General features: G+C 35.3%; 1 protein-coding gene across 1 annotated transcript; it reads right to left on the bottom strand.

The window, feature by feature from the left end:
- Window positions 1-573: 573 nt before the first annotated feature.
- Window positions 574-16,428, bottom strand: LOC116109761 (WD repeat-containing protein 26 homolog). The gene is made up of 3 exons (XM_031395986.1): window positions 16,249-16,428; window positions 2,028-2,129; window positions 574-936 (listed from the first exon to the last, which is right to left on the bottom strand). Exons 1-3 carry the CDS (start codon window positions 16,426-16,428, stop codon window positions 574-576), a joined length of 645 nt encoding a protein of 214 aa, XP_031251846.1.
- Window positions 16,429-17,727: the final 1,299 nt, after the last annotated feature.

Genomic DNA, 17,727 nt, shown 5'->3' with positions numbered 1-17,727 from the left:
AAGTCAATAACAATTGAAACTTTTGGGCAAACCAGCAATTAGTTATCCTTCCGCAACACATAGAAAATAATGCCAAGACTCTAATGCCTTTCATAAAAAACAAGCAAAATTAAACTGTATGGGGCATGCAAGGTATCTGAAGCCAACAGTCAGCCCAGAGACTCTAACCTGCAAAGTTTGGGGGAATCTGGTTTCTACCGCACTGGTGATCTGAATATAAAGACAGATTGCTATCCAATGTATTGTGGATGTGCACAAACCTCGTTGTACATCAAGAGCCTTTTCAACAAGATGTTCTAATCTTTTTTCAGGAATCATGACTGAAGCAGGATAAACTTTTGCAGTTGCTAAGAATATCGACCTTGACTTTGCACCATCAGTATCTTGATAAGAGACTCCAAGATTGAAGGCTTGAAAGGAGAAAAATGCAGGATGCGAGCTCATGCACTCGGCTCATATTGATTTGAAGAGGGACAATCTCATTTCTTAAAGTATTTAAGGCAGCACTGCTTTTCCATTTGTAGAAGCTCGAGAAACTTCTGTTCCAACATCAAGAAAGACACAGATTTCAAGTCATTTCATCCGATATACCAATATATGCAATGTTGTTATAGCCATGTCTGATATTTTAAGTGTCTTCTGCCCTTTCCAGCATTCCAGCTCTTTTCCATCCAGATCCCACAGGCAGATGCTCCTGTCAGTCATGCCAGCAAAAATCCCTTTACCATCAGGAAACCATCCACAAGAAATCAAGCCAACACCAGTTTTTTCATAAACATGAAGGCATTCTCCAGACAAAACATCCCAACGTCTGATAACCTCCTCTTGTCCACAGGTCAGAACTTGGTGGTCATCAGGACTCCATGAAACGGTCAACACCGGTTTATGGTGTCCACTTAGTTTTTGTTTCAGTAACACCTGACCTTCCTCTTTAACCTAAAAAGTGAGGAACTTTTCAGTTCATGAGTAGATAAAAGTTTGAAGTTATAATTAAAAAAACTGGTGTTTTAGCAAAGAATAATAGCAACATAGAAGAGCAACTTGTTTGGCATGTTTATGGCCCGTTGCTAATAATACAATTTGCTATTTCCCTGGAATATCCTATTATCAAGCAACACTAGACACAAAACAGTCAGCGCAATTAGAACATCCTGGACATCTCGGGTCAATTATACTCAAGACCTATTTTTGCAGTACAGGTCCGCTGAAACTATATACTTCTATAATGAGAATTGTATCACATCATTTGCCGAAATTTCAAGATTTCGAGTTCTGAGAACAAGAACACGTTGCTTGTCAAAGATGAATTTACTCCATGTGGGTATCCAAAAACCCATGCAAACATGTTTGAAACCAGAATTCAAAAGTGCAACACATTGCACCACGGAATACAGTTCTACTAACATCATTGAAAATTTGAAATCACAGGACACCATGGATTAAAAAAAAAAATCTTGTTAATGGCAATTTAAATAAAATGAAGAGCCATAAGGTAATATAGCAAAATGTTAGACCTCACAAAAAATCTGACTCAAGATCAGGTTAAGGACTGTCCTCAGAGTTACAGTGTTAATCTGCCCAAGATGCAGTGAAACACTCAGCACAGTTTAAATAGGCCTGGTCAGCTAGAAGATAGTTTGAGCTAAAGGGGAATATTTTTCATAAAAGGAGCCGGGGAGGAGAGAGCTCTCCAAGTCATATATTCAACCACAACATTTATGATTTTTTGACATTGGCTCATGCTATACAAATACCAATATAATTTCACTCAAGCCAATAGATTGACTTAAATCTGCTAAAACGTTTCCTTGTCTCCACACTTCCGACTCTTTATTGAATTCCATCTTTCTACCAAATAGTTAATAGTCTCCCTTAAGAAGCGAAATAGAGCACATTAGTTACAGATAATGTGCTCATATTGGCAAAATTCCAGAAAGTTAGCACTGTGTAAATGAGGTAAAAGAACCTGGAAGGTTGTAGAAGTCCATGTCAACGACTACAAGCCCATAATCATAAAGAAATCTTACCTCCCATATAATTGCTGACTGATCCTTGGATGATGATGCCAAATATTTTCCATCATGTGAAAATTGCAAAAACCACACTTCATCAGTGTGTGCTTCCAGTATCTGTTCCGTTTGTACAGACAGAATTTTTCACATTAGCCTTGGTAAAATTTGATGAGACAAATTTACAATAGCAAATGCGCAGTCCATTAATGGTATGTACGGTAAGAGACACCATAATACATCATAGATTGATGATGGTGCAGTAGTGATGAAAAAATAGACAATGATGATGTCATGATAAATAAAAAAATAATATAGATGGGAAGATAAAAATGAGACACCATATATCTTCTCAAGGCATGCATTTCCTTTTTTCAAGAACGGGTCTTTATCTCAGCCCCTTCCAATAAGGTTCCCCTCAAATTACTGGCACTAGCTAATCTATTACGACTTCTTTGCATCTCATTATCCAACTAGATCACATTCAAACACTGGTAATCTTATTACAATATTTATTGTGGCAACATACTACTATTCAAGTCCAAATTTTGTCTCAACAAACAAAGATCAGTTCTCAATTCCCTAGACTGCTTTAAGACACAAAGCTGAACAGGGCAGTAGAAGGAAGCACCATAATCACTTTCATTTGAGCAAGAATGAACATTAGTACAAAGTGTTGAGGCAGGTGCCCTAGAACCAATCCAATTGTAGTAATTGACTAGTTGTAAAAACATGTTGATATTAATAAAAGGCATCACTATATTATGTAAATCGATATATTGTTATATATGTGCCTTAGAATATGGAACCGTAAGAAGAATCAAGCGGTAATAATCTTGATTGTGAGATCCCTATGAGCACATTTGTGGCCATTCTAAAACGTTCAAAGTCCCAGTATTATTTTAAAAAAGGGCACAGATAATACGGTAAGACTATCATATTGGAACGACTTTATCGAAAGATAGTAACAAATCTTACATGTTGAAGTTGTTGGTGGCAACTTCGTACAATGTATGGGTGCTTGCAGTTGGCAAGTTCATTGGACAGACCAACCAGAGGATTCCATATAGATGATAACCCAATGTCTATGGATATATCCTCTAAAGATGAAGTGCAATAATCCTTAGACTTGAGATTATCAGAGCACCATTTGTAATATCAGTGTAGTTTGACGTTGGCCTAACATAGTCCTATTTAGGGTTATCGGTATAAGAGTGATTGGCTACATTAAGTAATACACTATGGCTATGGTGTACAACATAGAATTCATCACTTTTGGTTATATGAGAATTTATCTCATTGAGTATAATGTTGGTTTAGTTTTGATTTAGTCATTAGTTTGATTACCAAATACGAACATATCAAGGTAGTATATTTGAAGTTGACATTATTTCCGTACTTAAACAATGATGAGATAATAGTTGATAAAATGATTTAATTGCAAGGTAACCATAACGTTGACAGTATTACTACCACAATCTGTATCTATCGAGTGGCCAGATGTCTAGCTAGAGGTCAATCTGGGTCTGTGTAATAGACAATTGATTGAGTGTCAATTCGATATTACCTATGCTAACTGATAAAGAGTCTAAGGTCACACACTTAAAGAGAAATCAAAGAAGATTTGGAAATAGGGCAATTTCCCATTTTAGGGTGAAAGTATATTTGGTAAATCTTATGGTGCGATTAAATTTGTTGGAAGGTTGTCACCTATGTCCAATTTTAATATTGGATTTAATTTGTAAGATTACATATTTGTTTAATATATATATTGGTGTATATATTTATATATATTTAAATGAATAAATTATCATTTTAACTTTATCATTGGTGTATATACTTTTTAAATAGTGAATTGTTATTGAATAATTAATCAATAAAAATAAAATATCAAACCGGTTTTTTCTTGACAAAGTAAGTCTAATTATTTATTTATAAATAAGGGATATTAGTAGGGAATATTCTTGTAATATGCCAAGCGAATATTAGAGTTAGGGTTTGCATAAAAAGGCCACCCTTATTCCATTATTAGATATCTTGCCTCCCAAGCCAAAGTTGTAGAGAAAAATTTTCTTAGAAATTTTTCTTGCCTTTTCTTCTTGAACCTCCACTCTGAAACAAACGGTTTGATTGTGTGAGTATTCTTGTCTTTTATAGATTACCATTCATTCACTTCCCTCTTGAAGTGGTAGTGTTTTTTACAATCAAAATCGAAGAAGCCTCCAATCGAGGTATGATTATAACGAATGTTAATCTTATATATGTTTGTTTTGAATGAGTTATTAACATCAATCTATGATCCGAGATTAAATGGGTTTCCGAATAAGTTTTTTATTTATTATTCCTACTTTATTCGATTAAAACCCTACACAAAGGCCATATCTTCGAAAAATTCTGTTTCACCATCTACCAACATAGGATCTAGTGTGCAAAGGAGCAATCTGTATACCTGAAAATCTCCCAATTCACATAAATAATCCTCATCATTATGTTAGTGATGAAGAGCTTAGAAAGGATGATGAATGAAGTCCTAAATATGATAAGCAAACAAACCCCATGTTCATATATTCCCGAGCAATCAAGGGCCCAAACAATTCAATCAATCAGCATTCTCCCTCCCGAAAAGAAAAAAGACATCTCAATAATTTGTGAACGAGATCAGAACTTCTTACACCAATATGGAAATGAAATATTAACAATCATAGTGAGGATAAAAAAACGATATGGGTAGTCATAACAATTGAACTTTTGGGTAAACCAGCAATTAGTTATCTGATGGACCAAGTCCTCTAAGTGGTACAAACGAAGGGCTAAGGGTGGCAAAAGGAGTTAAGGTAGTGTTGACAAGTGGCATGGCCATAAGGGGTTTGAGTAGTTAGTTAGAATCTTTAGTGTAGGAATAAAAGGGGACGTGAGATGAGTAAGGGATATCCTGAAAATTGAGTGTGGATTGTCTAGGAGGTGCTGGCCCTCGAAGACCAGTTTGTTTCTAAACATTTTATGAATACCATCTCACTACTGTTTTGTCTTAATTCTTATTGTTTCTTCACTTGTTCTTAAAATTGTTTGTGTTTGCACTATTGGTGTGGCTGTGTTTGTTTGGTGTTCTGGAGATGGTGTGTGTTTTAGTTTCAAAGGTGTATTCATCAACTAGTATCATAGCTTACGATCTTTGGGTATAGTTGGTATTAGGATGGAGGCCAGAGTGGATGGTGTTGAAAAGGAAGTGATGGTGGTTCAAAGATGTGACTAGGTTATCGAAAAATGTAAATGCCATGGAGAGATGTTAATGGAGATATAGAACTGATGGAAAGGAAGATAAAGAAGAAGGATTTTTCTGGGGTACAAAACACCTCTTGGGTTGGAATCATCCAAATATGGAAGTTATTCGGAGAACGATCAAGGGAACTTCAACAATAATAATGGAGAGAGTTAGAATCGACGAGACTAAGGGATGGAGTTAGAACTACTCATCTTTTTCGACGAGATCAATATCGATGGATATTTCAAGTGAGAGATATTTCATGATCAACCAAATCCCAAATGAAATAAGGTCCAGGCACAACACTTGTATGGAAGAAGCTCTTCACTAGTATCAATGGACATAATCAAGATCGGCATGACGACTTGGCCAACATTCAAGGTTGCTCTCTTACAGCGCTTCAGTGGACTCAGGAAATCAGCCCTTTGGAACTCTTATGGCAATGAAGCAAAATGGGACAGTCTTGGAATATCGCTCCGATTTGAGGAAGTCCCTGCATTACAATCGATGAAATGGAAGATGTACTAACGCAACATTTTAATGGACTGAGACCAGATAAAAGTTAAATTAAGTTGCACCAGACCAATGTTCTAGCCCAGCCCAATCGTTACAAAAGTGACTCTCTTGGTCCAAAAGTAGAAGAGAGGAATCAAGTGTTAGAGGAGGCCGAAATGGTATGGGTCGCCAAGGAAGCTGGGGAAATGTAGCAAATGGGCCACAAAGTATTATTTCCCAGAGCAGGCCCAAAGAAGCAACAAAAGTCAGCCCAACATGAATCACCTAAGCCCTTTAATCAAACCCAACATTATTTCGAAAAACCTAGGTGAGTCTTTCTCCAGTAAAACTCAGGCAATCTGTCAACTTCCAATCAAATACTTTCTGGCAAGATTTCCTTATAAGAAGTTAATCGAGGTTGAAATTCAAAAGAAAAGGGAGAAGTGGTTATGTTCTCTGTGCGATGCTAATTATTACCGGGTTCAAATGTGGAGATAAGCAATTTCAAGTGTTGTTATTGGAAGAAGACGAACTAGGGGTGAACGAAGATCTGATCAAGAGATTGTAGCTAACAAAGAAACACCCACAAGGTAGACTTATCAATAAGCTTTGTGGTAGGGATTAATGGTCCGAAAATGTTGAAGTTGAAGGGGGAAATTGGGGGTAAGGAGGTTATGTGTTGGTGGACAGTGGAGCTTCCCGTATTTCATCAATCGAGAATTAGTAGAAGAGATAGAATTTCAATTGTGCAAACGAACACCTTTGGGGTAAGAGTTGGGATGGGTATTATATAAGATGCCAGGTGAATGTAGAGAGGTGTTTGCAACTGCAATCACTGTTGTCTAGAGTTTTTTCCATTCGACATGAGCATAGATAACTTTGGGGGTGGCATGACTTGAGACCCTAGGTGAAACTACACTGATTGGAAAAAATAAGTGATGAAATTCAGTTGTCAAGGGAGAAGTGATTCTTCATAGCGATCCTTCTTTGTGTAAGGTATGGTGTCCTTAAGGATATGATTAAACACTGCAGACAAAATGGTAAGGTATTTAATTGAATTTAGTAATCTGCATTGCAACCAAAAACAATTAGTATAGTATAGTATAGTCGATTCATGAGCTGTACAAAACCAAAGCTTTATTCAAGCCTACGCTAGGTCACCCACCTCAGAAGTCAACGATCATCCCATCAAAATTAAGCCAGTTAATCAACCTCGTAACATTAGACCTTATTGACATCCTATATCAAAAAAATGAAATTTAGAGGATTGTCTGGGAGATGTAAGCATCTAGGATTATCAAAGCCACCACATCCCTTTACTAGCCCTATGTTGTTAGTACGAAAAAAGATTGAGGTGGCATTTTTGTGTAGTTACAAGGCATTCAATAAAATCACCATTCCTAATAAGTTTCCTATCCCAACTAGGGGTGTTCAAAAGAATCAATGAAACCGGAATCATCGAGTACCTAGGTTTGGTTCTAGTTCACTACCCAAACGACCATTAATGGGTAGGTTCCAGTTCCAAAATCAAGACTGACACTATGTAGTTCTAGTTCCTGCAGTCAGGAACTGGACTGGAATCGGAATCGGGACTAAGATTGATATGAAATAACATTAAAAAGTGGGGAAAGGGGGTTTTGTATTTTGCTGTCATATATAAAAACTTCAATAAGATTTTAGGGCAAGCAATTTTACATCGCTTCTCTCCGCTTTCTCGCTCGCTCAAGCAGAAAAACTTGAACAAGGCTCAGTCGATCTTCTTCTTTCACTAAGGTACAAATTTCTTCAGTCAATCTTCTTCTTTCACCCGCTCTCTCTCTTTTTCCTTCACAAAAATTACAACTATTCCAATATCCATTTCATCCTCCCAAAATTAAAATTACATAACACATTCAATAACACAATAGTTAATAACATATCAAGTTTCATCGTCCACAATTATATTTTGATATATATGATCACTGATGTTAACTTATTATTATTTAAATATTTTTACATAATACAATTTAAACATGTTTTAGGTTTTTAACTTCAATATAAATACCAAGTTGAATTAAAATGTTCTATCAAGAATTAATACGCTAAAAAGTAGAGATTTTAAAAAGTGAAAGTATTGGCATATGATACAAGTATAAAAATTCTTAATTGGACATATGCGTAGTTGTTGCTACTAAATAATGATAATATTATCAAAATAATTTAAACAAATTATTCATACATTTTTCATCAAGTAAAAAGTGAAAAAGAATTAACTTTTTTAATTCACCTAAGTGGTTTGATAATTTATGTAATGACTGAATACGTCTAACTACTGATAGGCCTAAGACCTAAGTCAAACATTAAATAAAATATTGTTTATATTTACTTGATGCTTGATTATAAGTATTAATTTTTTTTTTTTACTGATAATAAACATTTAAAATTTATTTTTAACGTAGGTCTTAATGTATATTAGTTTCTTAATTAAGTAATAAGTGGAATTTAAATATTAAAGAATATTTGAAGAACTGGTCTTTTAATGAAAATTAATAAGATTTTTGATACTAAGATAAAAAAACCAAAATTTTCTTATACATTTATATGACATGCAAAATATAAAAAAAAAAAAAAACCTCATTCTTTAATATTATATCAATTTAGTCCTCGGTTTCGATTTCATTCCTTTGGAACCGCTCAGTATTGATTCCAATTTTTTGGAAACGGAATCGACCCTGTTACAGCCAATTTTGGGTAGGAACAGGAACCGACCTTGTTACGGTCGGTTTTGGGTAAGAATCGGAACAACAGCTAGGTACCATCGGTTCTGGTTCACACTAAAATTTTGCCCACCTCTAATACCACGTACAATCGTTCTTCAAGCATGACTCCTTTTCGAGCATTATATGGTAGGGATCCCCGGTACTTCTTAATACCTGAAAAATAGTTACGTTGTAGGCTATAGATAGCATTAACATAACGAATCTCATTTTGAAGAACTGAAGACAAATGAAATAGAAGACTTCGCTGATGTAGAAGGCGGGAAGTTCACTTGAAGTAGGGGACTCTGTTTATCTGAAACTTCAACCCTATAGCCTTAAATCCTTGGCACTAGGGCCAATAGAAGCTCAGCTCAGCCCTAGATTCTAGGCCTTATGAGGTTATGGAGAAGATTGGTCCGTCCTTATCGATTACCCACAACTCGCATCCACAATGTCTTCCTTGTGTCTCAACTCAAAACTCACTTCTCATCTTGTTGCAACACAACCCTTCCCAGAATTTCTGAACAATAACATGGTGTTCAATGTAGAACCTAGTAGGCCTTTTTAAAATGACATTGTCGGATATTAGTTTAAGTGTTAATAAGATGGAAGACCTTCTACTTGTGATAATACTGGGAAGCTTCTGACTCTATTTGTCATCAATTTCCTTCCTCCACCTAAGGATAAGGTGGCACTTCTTGGGAAGGTATTGGACCCAAAGTCTCTTAAGTGGTACAAACTAAGGGCTAAGTGTGGAAAGGAAGGGTAATTGGTAAGTTGACAATGGAGTAGGGATAAGGTGGTGTAGAGTAGTTAGTAGAATTTCAATGTCAGGAATAAAAGAGGGATGTGAGATTTGTAGGGGATACCTGAAAATGAGTATGGATTGTCGGGAGGTGTATGTTGGTGTACGCCCTAGAAACCATTCGTGTCGTTGGTTTCAGAACATTTTTCTTGTATCAATATATCATAAATAATAGAAGAAAGATTCTTCAATTCATTATATAATTATTTCCTTTTCAATCATGCATTTAAAATAAATATGTATATGAATTGTCTAGATGATAATTTAATCGGTAAATGAATTTATCAAAGGTTCTCTACGGAAGCATATAATTTGGCAACTATATTGCATAATGGGCATACTAAAGCTTCCGAAGATTCATGAGTTGATATAAGTACGGATATGATATAATCATGTCACTGGAGCATTAGTATGAATTAGCGTTGGTGAACTATTTTCACGTGATCTAATAATGATAATCACTTGGAAAAGTATGTACTTAATGATTTATCGTTTGCTTATACAATCAAGATGTGCCTTTGACCTGAGACATTATGGTTGGATCCAATACGTGCGTATGCTTATACGGTGTATAAGTACGAGACTAGTCATGTTCGTATGATAAAACAATTTGATAATTCGTTGTTCATATGTGAAAACGAACGATGTCAAGACGAGATCCATTGACTTGAAAATATAGTATCAAGATACCGCTGACTCCATCTGGTCCAGATTCCTAGACGAACGTCGATAAATGTTAAAATCAAAATCTTTGACCAGAGCTATTATTAGTCATCAAAAGTTGTTCAACGATTCGATAGAAATTGAGTTTAAGATTTTGACATTCCATGAATCCTACTCGATCAGGATATATCAATGGAGGGACTTTACCTGCATGGTACATATAATCTGAAAATGGTTCGATAAAGTATTTCTCATCGTGGTTTAGAGACTATGGCCATTGCTAGATGTTTAACATAGCCGTTGGGCCTCCAGACAGATTTTGGATTCATCCAAAATTGGCTCACGCTATCCAATAGACCTATATGATCACACCATATCCTTGAGAAGTTAGAGAAGGATAAGAGAGAGAAATAATTATCTGAAGGGCTAATACCTTCCAAGGTAATACGGAATTTCTATGGTAATTGTTGCTATAAAATTATTCGTGATATTTTAAAATTAAAATGGCAATAATAATTAATTGTATTTAATATTATATCTTAAAGCATTATAATAACATTTTAATAGTTAGGCAAAATGGTAAGCTTATGGTTATTAATGTAAACTGGTGTAATTTATCATAGGCCCTTGAATAATATTGATTATTCAAAGGCCAAATTAATAGATGTTCAGGTTCTTTTTAGAATAAGATTTTATTAGGGCATATAAGTGAAAAAAAAAATGAATTACAAAATAACCCATATATATATAAATGCAAATGGTTGCATTTTAAGTGAAGTTATTCATTGTTCATTGAAAAGAAAAACACAAGCTCTCTCTTAGGTTCGACCACCCTCTCTTTCTCTCAAGATGGTGTTAAAGAGTGGAGAGTTTATAACTTTGAATCTTGGCTTCATCAAACCTAAGCTTTAAGGAGAAGGTATAATGTTAATTTATGCTTTCTTTAAAGTTTTGAATCCTATAATCCATATCTTAGCTTTCCATCATTTTTCCGCCACCTCTCATAGTTTTTCACAGTTTGTTTCTAAACATTTTATGAATACCATCTTTAGCCACTACTTGTTCCTTAATTCTTATTGTTTCTTGTTATTTAAAATTGGTTGTGGTTTGCGTTGTTGGTGTGGCTGTGTTTCTTGAGTGTTCTAGAGACTGTGTGTGTGTGTTGTGGTTTCAGAGGTGGTATTCATCATTATCCTTCTACGACATATAGAAAATAATGCCAAGACTCTCATGCCTTTCATAAAAAAACCAAGCAATATTAAATTCATATGGGGCATGCAAGGCATCTGAAGCTACTGAAACTGATATGCCAGAGACACTCTAACCTAATAAGTATGGGAAGGAATCTGGCTTGTATCGCACTGGTGATGCCCTTTCACACGTTTCGCACTAGTGAGTAAAAAATCTTGAGGGAATCCCTTCCAATTAAAAAGACCAAAGCTACTGGATTCATTTCTACTCAGATTGAACTCTTCCAGTTCTTTCTCATTTACTGGAGGCACCCCACATCTTTTCTGAATCCAAATTGATACCAAAATGAAGAAACAAAAACGTATCAAACATCATGATCAAAGAATATAAGAAATAAATAACCAATGCAATTCATGTGTATCTTGAAATAAACATTGGATTATGTTAGCCAATCTGATTTTGAAGAAGGCAATTTAACAAACAACATGTTACTTTATCATATTTATAAATATTTTAGGACTAAAACTAAACTTATCTGGTATCATTACAATTTTTTTTGTTTTAAAGGTTCCTTTATTGCAAATCCTTATCGTTACGCAGCATAGTTTGGCGAACCTAAAACATCAACATTAAGTTACTCTATCACTCTAACACTGTACCTCTTTTTCCCTTTTGTTTGACATTGCTGGTGCACTTCAAGGTTACTAGCAACTGTCACTGGCAAATGACTCCTATTATTGTCTGCTATAATATTTTTTTCTTAATTTTTAATTAATAATATTTTGAATATATAATTACTTGAATTCTTTGTTAATTTTATTGAAAAAAACAATATCAATTAATTAAGGTAGAACATAAAATACGATATTTGTTCAATGTTAAACTATAACCTAAACCCACATTCCTGCATCATATAAATCATGCATATTAACCATTTGAGAAAAACTAGAGCGTAACCGTTTATACTTCAATAGTCTTTGTACAAAGTGATGTGGCAGCTGTCACACCACTAGTTTCACATCAATCTTCTCTTTCTTTTAACAAACTAGTAGTGTGGCAACTGCCACATCACTTTATACGAAGACACTCTGTAGGAATCTTCGTAAATCTAGCATTTATCTTAATCGTTTATGCTTGAATAGAGCGCAAAATTTTAACCAAACATATATTAGGTTATTTAATACTATATCCATACAGTAAGTGGCCAAAGTATAATTAATACATCACCACTTTTTGATTAATTGAGACAAATAACAATGGACAACAATATTAATCACAATGAGCTATTATTCCTATTGTTGATGTAGAAATACTCAGTGTATTATTCTAATATATCATTTTATTTCATTTAAAATGCATAAGAACATTTCCAATGGTGTTCTTTATTTTAAAGAGCATATTTCACATAAGTAAAAAGCATTTTCATTAATTTCTAAATATAAAGAGCAAAAATTGTATTCAAATTCAATGGACTTTTTAAATTAGACTTAACAAATAGGAGAGAAACTTAATAGGAAAGCAAATTAATAATAAAATACATAGAAACTTATAATTTATTAAATAAAATTAGGATAGAAAGTGAAATTTGACTCTCTAGATGTAAAAGTAAAATTCACTCTTTAATTTATATTTAAATAATAAAGAGTCTATTGAACTCTTGTTTTTATGGACAAATTCTTTATAATAAAGAGTTTGTATCATTTAGAGATGCTCTAATATAAACAATATCTTCATGAAGAATTAGAGTTAGTATAAATTCTAGTGACATGTGGTCATCATTCTGATTGAGACTTAGTATATTTTTCTTATTAGTTGTGAATTACTGAAGCCATTTGAACATATAAATGATGTTGCACACCAATTTAAAATAAAATCATTCGGAATTTTTTTTAAACAAGAAAAAGAAAATTTAGTGTAGAGTTGTAGTGTAAAATAAAACTAATAGTTGAGAATTACCTTGAACTGGATTCGCCATAAGTGGAATTCTCAAATTCCGACATCTTGGACATTAATTCCTTGTGATTTTCCTCACCATCATAGATGAAACATCTTCCGGATTCTTTTGCAACTTTTAGCTTATGCTGGGAATAGAAGTGGACCCCACACTTTTTTATCTTGCAACACTCTGATGGCGTCAAGCTCCTAAAATCATTGATTACTTGAAAGCTTATTACGAGATTCTTGACCTCAAAACTGAACTTGTAATAATAGAAATCTTGAAATTCATATCCCAAGAATACATGATCGAACTCAAAATAATTGGGTCCACTTCCTTTCTCCCAAGCCCAAAAAAATCCTTCAAGCAATGGAGGAACAAATGAAAGCCCAAAAGAATCCGCTCGCCTTAACTCATATCTAACGACCAAGTCTTCGTTGTTATAATGGTAATCTTGGAATTCTAAAATGGTGCAAAAGGCAAAACCGATAGCATCATTGAACAGACTTCGTGGTAGCTCTATAAGAAATCCATTACTTTGAAAGCTAAACCACTTGGGAATTTCATTTCCAGAATAAATAATAGAACTCCTCAAACGGCTCGCTTCCTGTCCCACAAAAATAGTTAGTTTAATGTCACGTTTTTTCATTTGAAAAAAGAAAGAAAGATGTTGAAATCATATAAAATGAGAGAGAGAGAGAGAGAGAGAGAGAGAAGGACCCATATATGTGCCGATAGTAAAGTTGTAAGCACGTCTGCTTCGTCGCTGGATGAATTCGAAACCAAATTTAAACAATTTATGAAGCTAGCTCTCGTGGCTACAGCACTTGGTAAACATGGTAACGCTTGCAACGATGTGCAACTATCTGCTACTCGAGATTTTATCTTAACTCTCTGAATATCCCTAACTCGAGAGAACAACACTCTCACCTGAATGATTAAACCCCCTAATCACTCGACTGATTTGCCTCACAATCTGGAAGAAATAATCTCAACCCTAACACAGAGAAGTGCAAACCCAGAAAACCCTAAAATATGTGTGTCTCTCCCTAATCTGAACGAAAGTGTGTTTATATATGGTGTGACTTCGTGGTTGATCCTGGCCGTTAGATCTGGAGTGCATCCTGCAGTCTAAATTTGTCCCAGTCAATATGCCTAAAACGACGTCATATTATTGTTACTCAAAACGACGTTGTTTCAGGCTTCCACATTTAACAGTTACAATAGCTCAAGTCAAGCAACCACAACTTCGAAAGTTTTAAGATGCTTGTTGGTATGCTCTCAAAATTGTTCCCAGCTAACTTTAATTTTTCTAATGATAATAGCAGCCCAAGGCTATGTGGTAACTCTGTGATATTGCAATGATCTAAGTTTAAACTCCATAAAAACTACAAACCTGGTAAAGTAGGTAATTGCGAACCCACCAGCTCAAGACTCTTGCATTTCTTAAAAGATAATCTACCAAGTTTGGTTAAAAAAAAAAACAAAAAAAAAAAAACTGATGACACATCTTTTACAGGAATTTCATCAGCTTCTAGCACCTCCAAACTTTGTAAATTTGCAAAGTCTTTGGGCAATCTATCAAGTTTTGAACAACCAGAGATATCAAGATATTTAAGAGACTTCAACTTACAAATACTGTCTGGAAGACTCTTAAGGCTTGAACAATTTCTAAGACTTAATCGGACAAGACTAGATAGATATTCAATTGACGAGGGAACTAATTCTTTTATTGCCGTTTCATCCAAATATAACTCTTCTATCTTAAATGATACCTCTGAAATCGTCCAAAGATTTGAAAAACCAGACAGGAAAAGATATTTAAGAGATTTAAGCTCATAAAAGCCCTTTGGGAGACTCTCAACCTTTGAGCAATTTGTAAGCCTTAAATTAAATAGATTAGACAAATGCTTAATTGATGGCCCCAATTCCTTAATTGCAGTTCCTTCGAGAGGAAATAGCTTTTTCCACCATGAGATTTAACCTTTTCTGCCCCCTAAATCAGAATGTAGATAATCCAAACAATTGTTTGCTAAGTGAACTCCTTAGGAAAACTGTTCCTATGTGTTTACCAAGTACACAAATCACAGAATTCTAAACTGGTAACAGTATCTTTCCCAAATTGTCCTAGCCGTTTCAGTACATCCATCCCCTTCTGACCATATGACCTAACCTTAGTGCCACATTTCGTTACTGATAAATTTGGAGACCCAAGTGTTGTGCTGTTGCAGTCAGAATAAAACTCCACAAAGTACATACAAACCATTTTTCTTTTCTCCTGTCAAACAAGATCTCATTTTTATAGACATTTAACCACCCAGTGTTTGCCTTATAGTAGCAGCCTGCTTCATCTAGGGTGCCTAATGATATGAGGTTCTTTTTAAGTCAGGTATATATCGACTTTGGTCAACCTTATTAGTTTCCCCCGACTTAACCTAAGGGTTATGCACCATCCCCTTAACCTACATGCTTGTTGTTCCCCTGTAACAATCTCATGATCAGACCCTCAAAGTCTTGGAACCAACTCCTATTAGCTCATATGAAGTGCACCCTGAATCTACACCCATTCTTTTGTAGTGTCAGATATTGACACTGTTAGGACTTCTGGTTCTCCTTTGGTTACTAGTGGTGGCTAGTTGCTCTTTGTGTTGCCTTTTCGTTTCTTCTTCCAATCAAACAGTTTTTCTTTAGGTGGCCTATCTTATTACAGTAGTAACATTTCTGGTTTCTGTTTTGGCTTTGTTTTCCCCTTCCATTTCTTCTTGTTCTTACCCCCTTGATTTGGCTGAAACTTTCTAGACTGAGCATATTCTATTCGACCCTTCAAACAGAGTGCTATGTTTCTCTTAGAGTTTTAAGCTCTAATTCTCTGACCTAAGACCCGCAACTATCAAATCAACACTGGGTACATACCGAGTACTGAAGGGCATTCTTGACTACTTGGTAGTCTTCAGTTGGGGAATTTAATAATATCATGGCAAGACTGTCTGTCCTAGTTCTTGGTCTGTGCCTTTAAGATTAGATTCATCTTAAGGAATTCATCTAAGTTTTCCTCTATGGACTTCGAATTATCCATCTTATAAGAGATAGGCTCCCTTTAAGAAAGCCAATTCGGTGTAGACTGTAAGGCATATAAAGATTCAATTTACCCCATAAACCAAGAGGAGTTTCGATCCATCTACCTTCCGAAGGACACTGTCCGACGATTCATCACGATCAGTTATAAGCTTCTTCGTCAATCTCTTCTTCTTCTCCGGTTTCTCCTCTGACCATTTCTTGGATCCTTTTCCAGTGCAATTCAACCTGTTGTGTGAGAGAAGAGCCTTCATCTTCTTCTTCCAACTCCCGAAGTCGATCTTCCCATCGTATTGGGAGATCTCCATACGGGTAGTGCTCATTTTTCCTGTAATGGAGGAAGGACAGTCTAAGGTGTACGTGGCGTTGTTACACCAGAATTGCCAATTATTGCTAGGCAGTTTTTAAGGGGTCACTTTGGTTTTCCAGCCAATATACCCTTACACTTTATCAAGATTGACTCGATTTGCTCTCTAGAACCAATTCTAGACTCAAAGAAATAACAATTTAAAACCCCAATTTCCGAAACCCTAATTTTTTGAAACCCTAATTTTTCAAAAATTCCCAAATTCACAAAACCCTAATTTCGTAAAAAACTTCTTATACCGAAACAACGACAGAGAAGTGAGTCTAGGTGACGAGGCGTTTGTACACTAGAAGTTGCCAATTACTGCTAGGTAGTTTTTAAGGCGGTCACTGTTTTTCCAGCCAATATACCCTTACACTCAATCAAGATTTGACTCCTAAACTTATTTTGAGACTCACAGGAATTGATTTGATAAAACCCCATTCTCAAAAGAACCCTAATTTTTACGAAACCTAATTTTGTAAAAAAAAAAAAAAAAACGAACTTCAACTTCAAGAAGGGCTCTGATACCACTGTTATAACCGAAACTTAATACTATCTATACACCAACACATCATCACACCAAGAAAAGAAACCACACAAGAACAAACACACACAAACAAGCCACGATTTACCGTGGTTCACTTATCCTTTTTGATAAGCTACATCCACGTGAGCTCAAGAACGGTATGAGCTCCGCTACACTTGATTATCAGAAACAGTCAAGATTACACAGATTCAACACTCACCAGATCTACCCAATTATAAACGCAACCAGTCTTACAAGATACCTAGTTCAAGCAGTGCTTGAACTTGGCTGGAGTGATAATTTTGGTGCCCATATCTGCTGGATTCTCTTCTGTGGGTACCTTCTTCAGTTCAATGATTCCACTTGCAACTTGGTCCCTCACAAAGTGATAGCGGACATCCACGTGTTTAGTTCTTTCGTGATACACTGGATTTTTGCTTAGGTGGATCGCACTCTGACTATCTGAATACACTGTCACCTTTCCACCAATTAGTTTTACTTCTGTCAGAATTCCTTTTAGCAATAAGGCTTCTTTAACTGCATCAGTTACTACAATGTGCTCTTATTCTGTTGAAGACAGTGCTACAATAGGCTGTAACTGTGATTTCTAGCTTATACAATTTCTACCCAGTGTAAAGAAATATGCAGTAGTTGATTTTCTGGTATCCTTATCACCTG

The sequence above is a fragment of the Pistacia vera genome, unplaced genomic scaffold (assembly GCF_008641045.1).
Source record: "Pistacia vera cultivar Batoury unplaced genomic scaffold, PisVer_v2 Contig59, whole genome shotgun sequence".
Classification (NCBI taxonomy): domain Eukaryota; kingdom Viridiplantae; phylum Streptophyta; class Magnoliopsida; order Sapindales; family Anacardiaceae; genus Pistacia; species Pistacia vera.
This window is presented reverse-complemented; position numbering and strand designations above follow the sequence as displayed.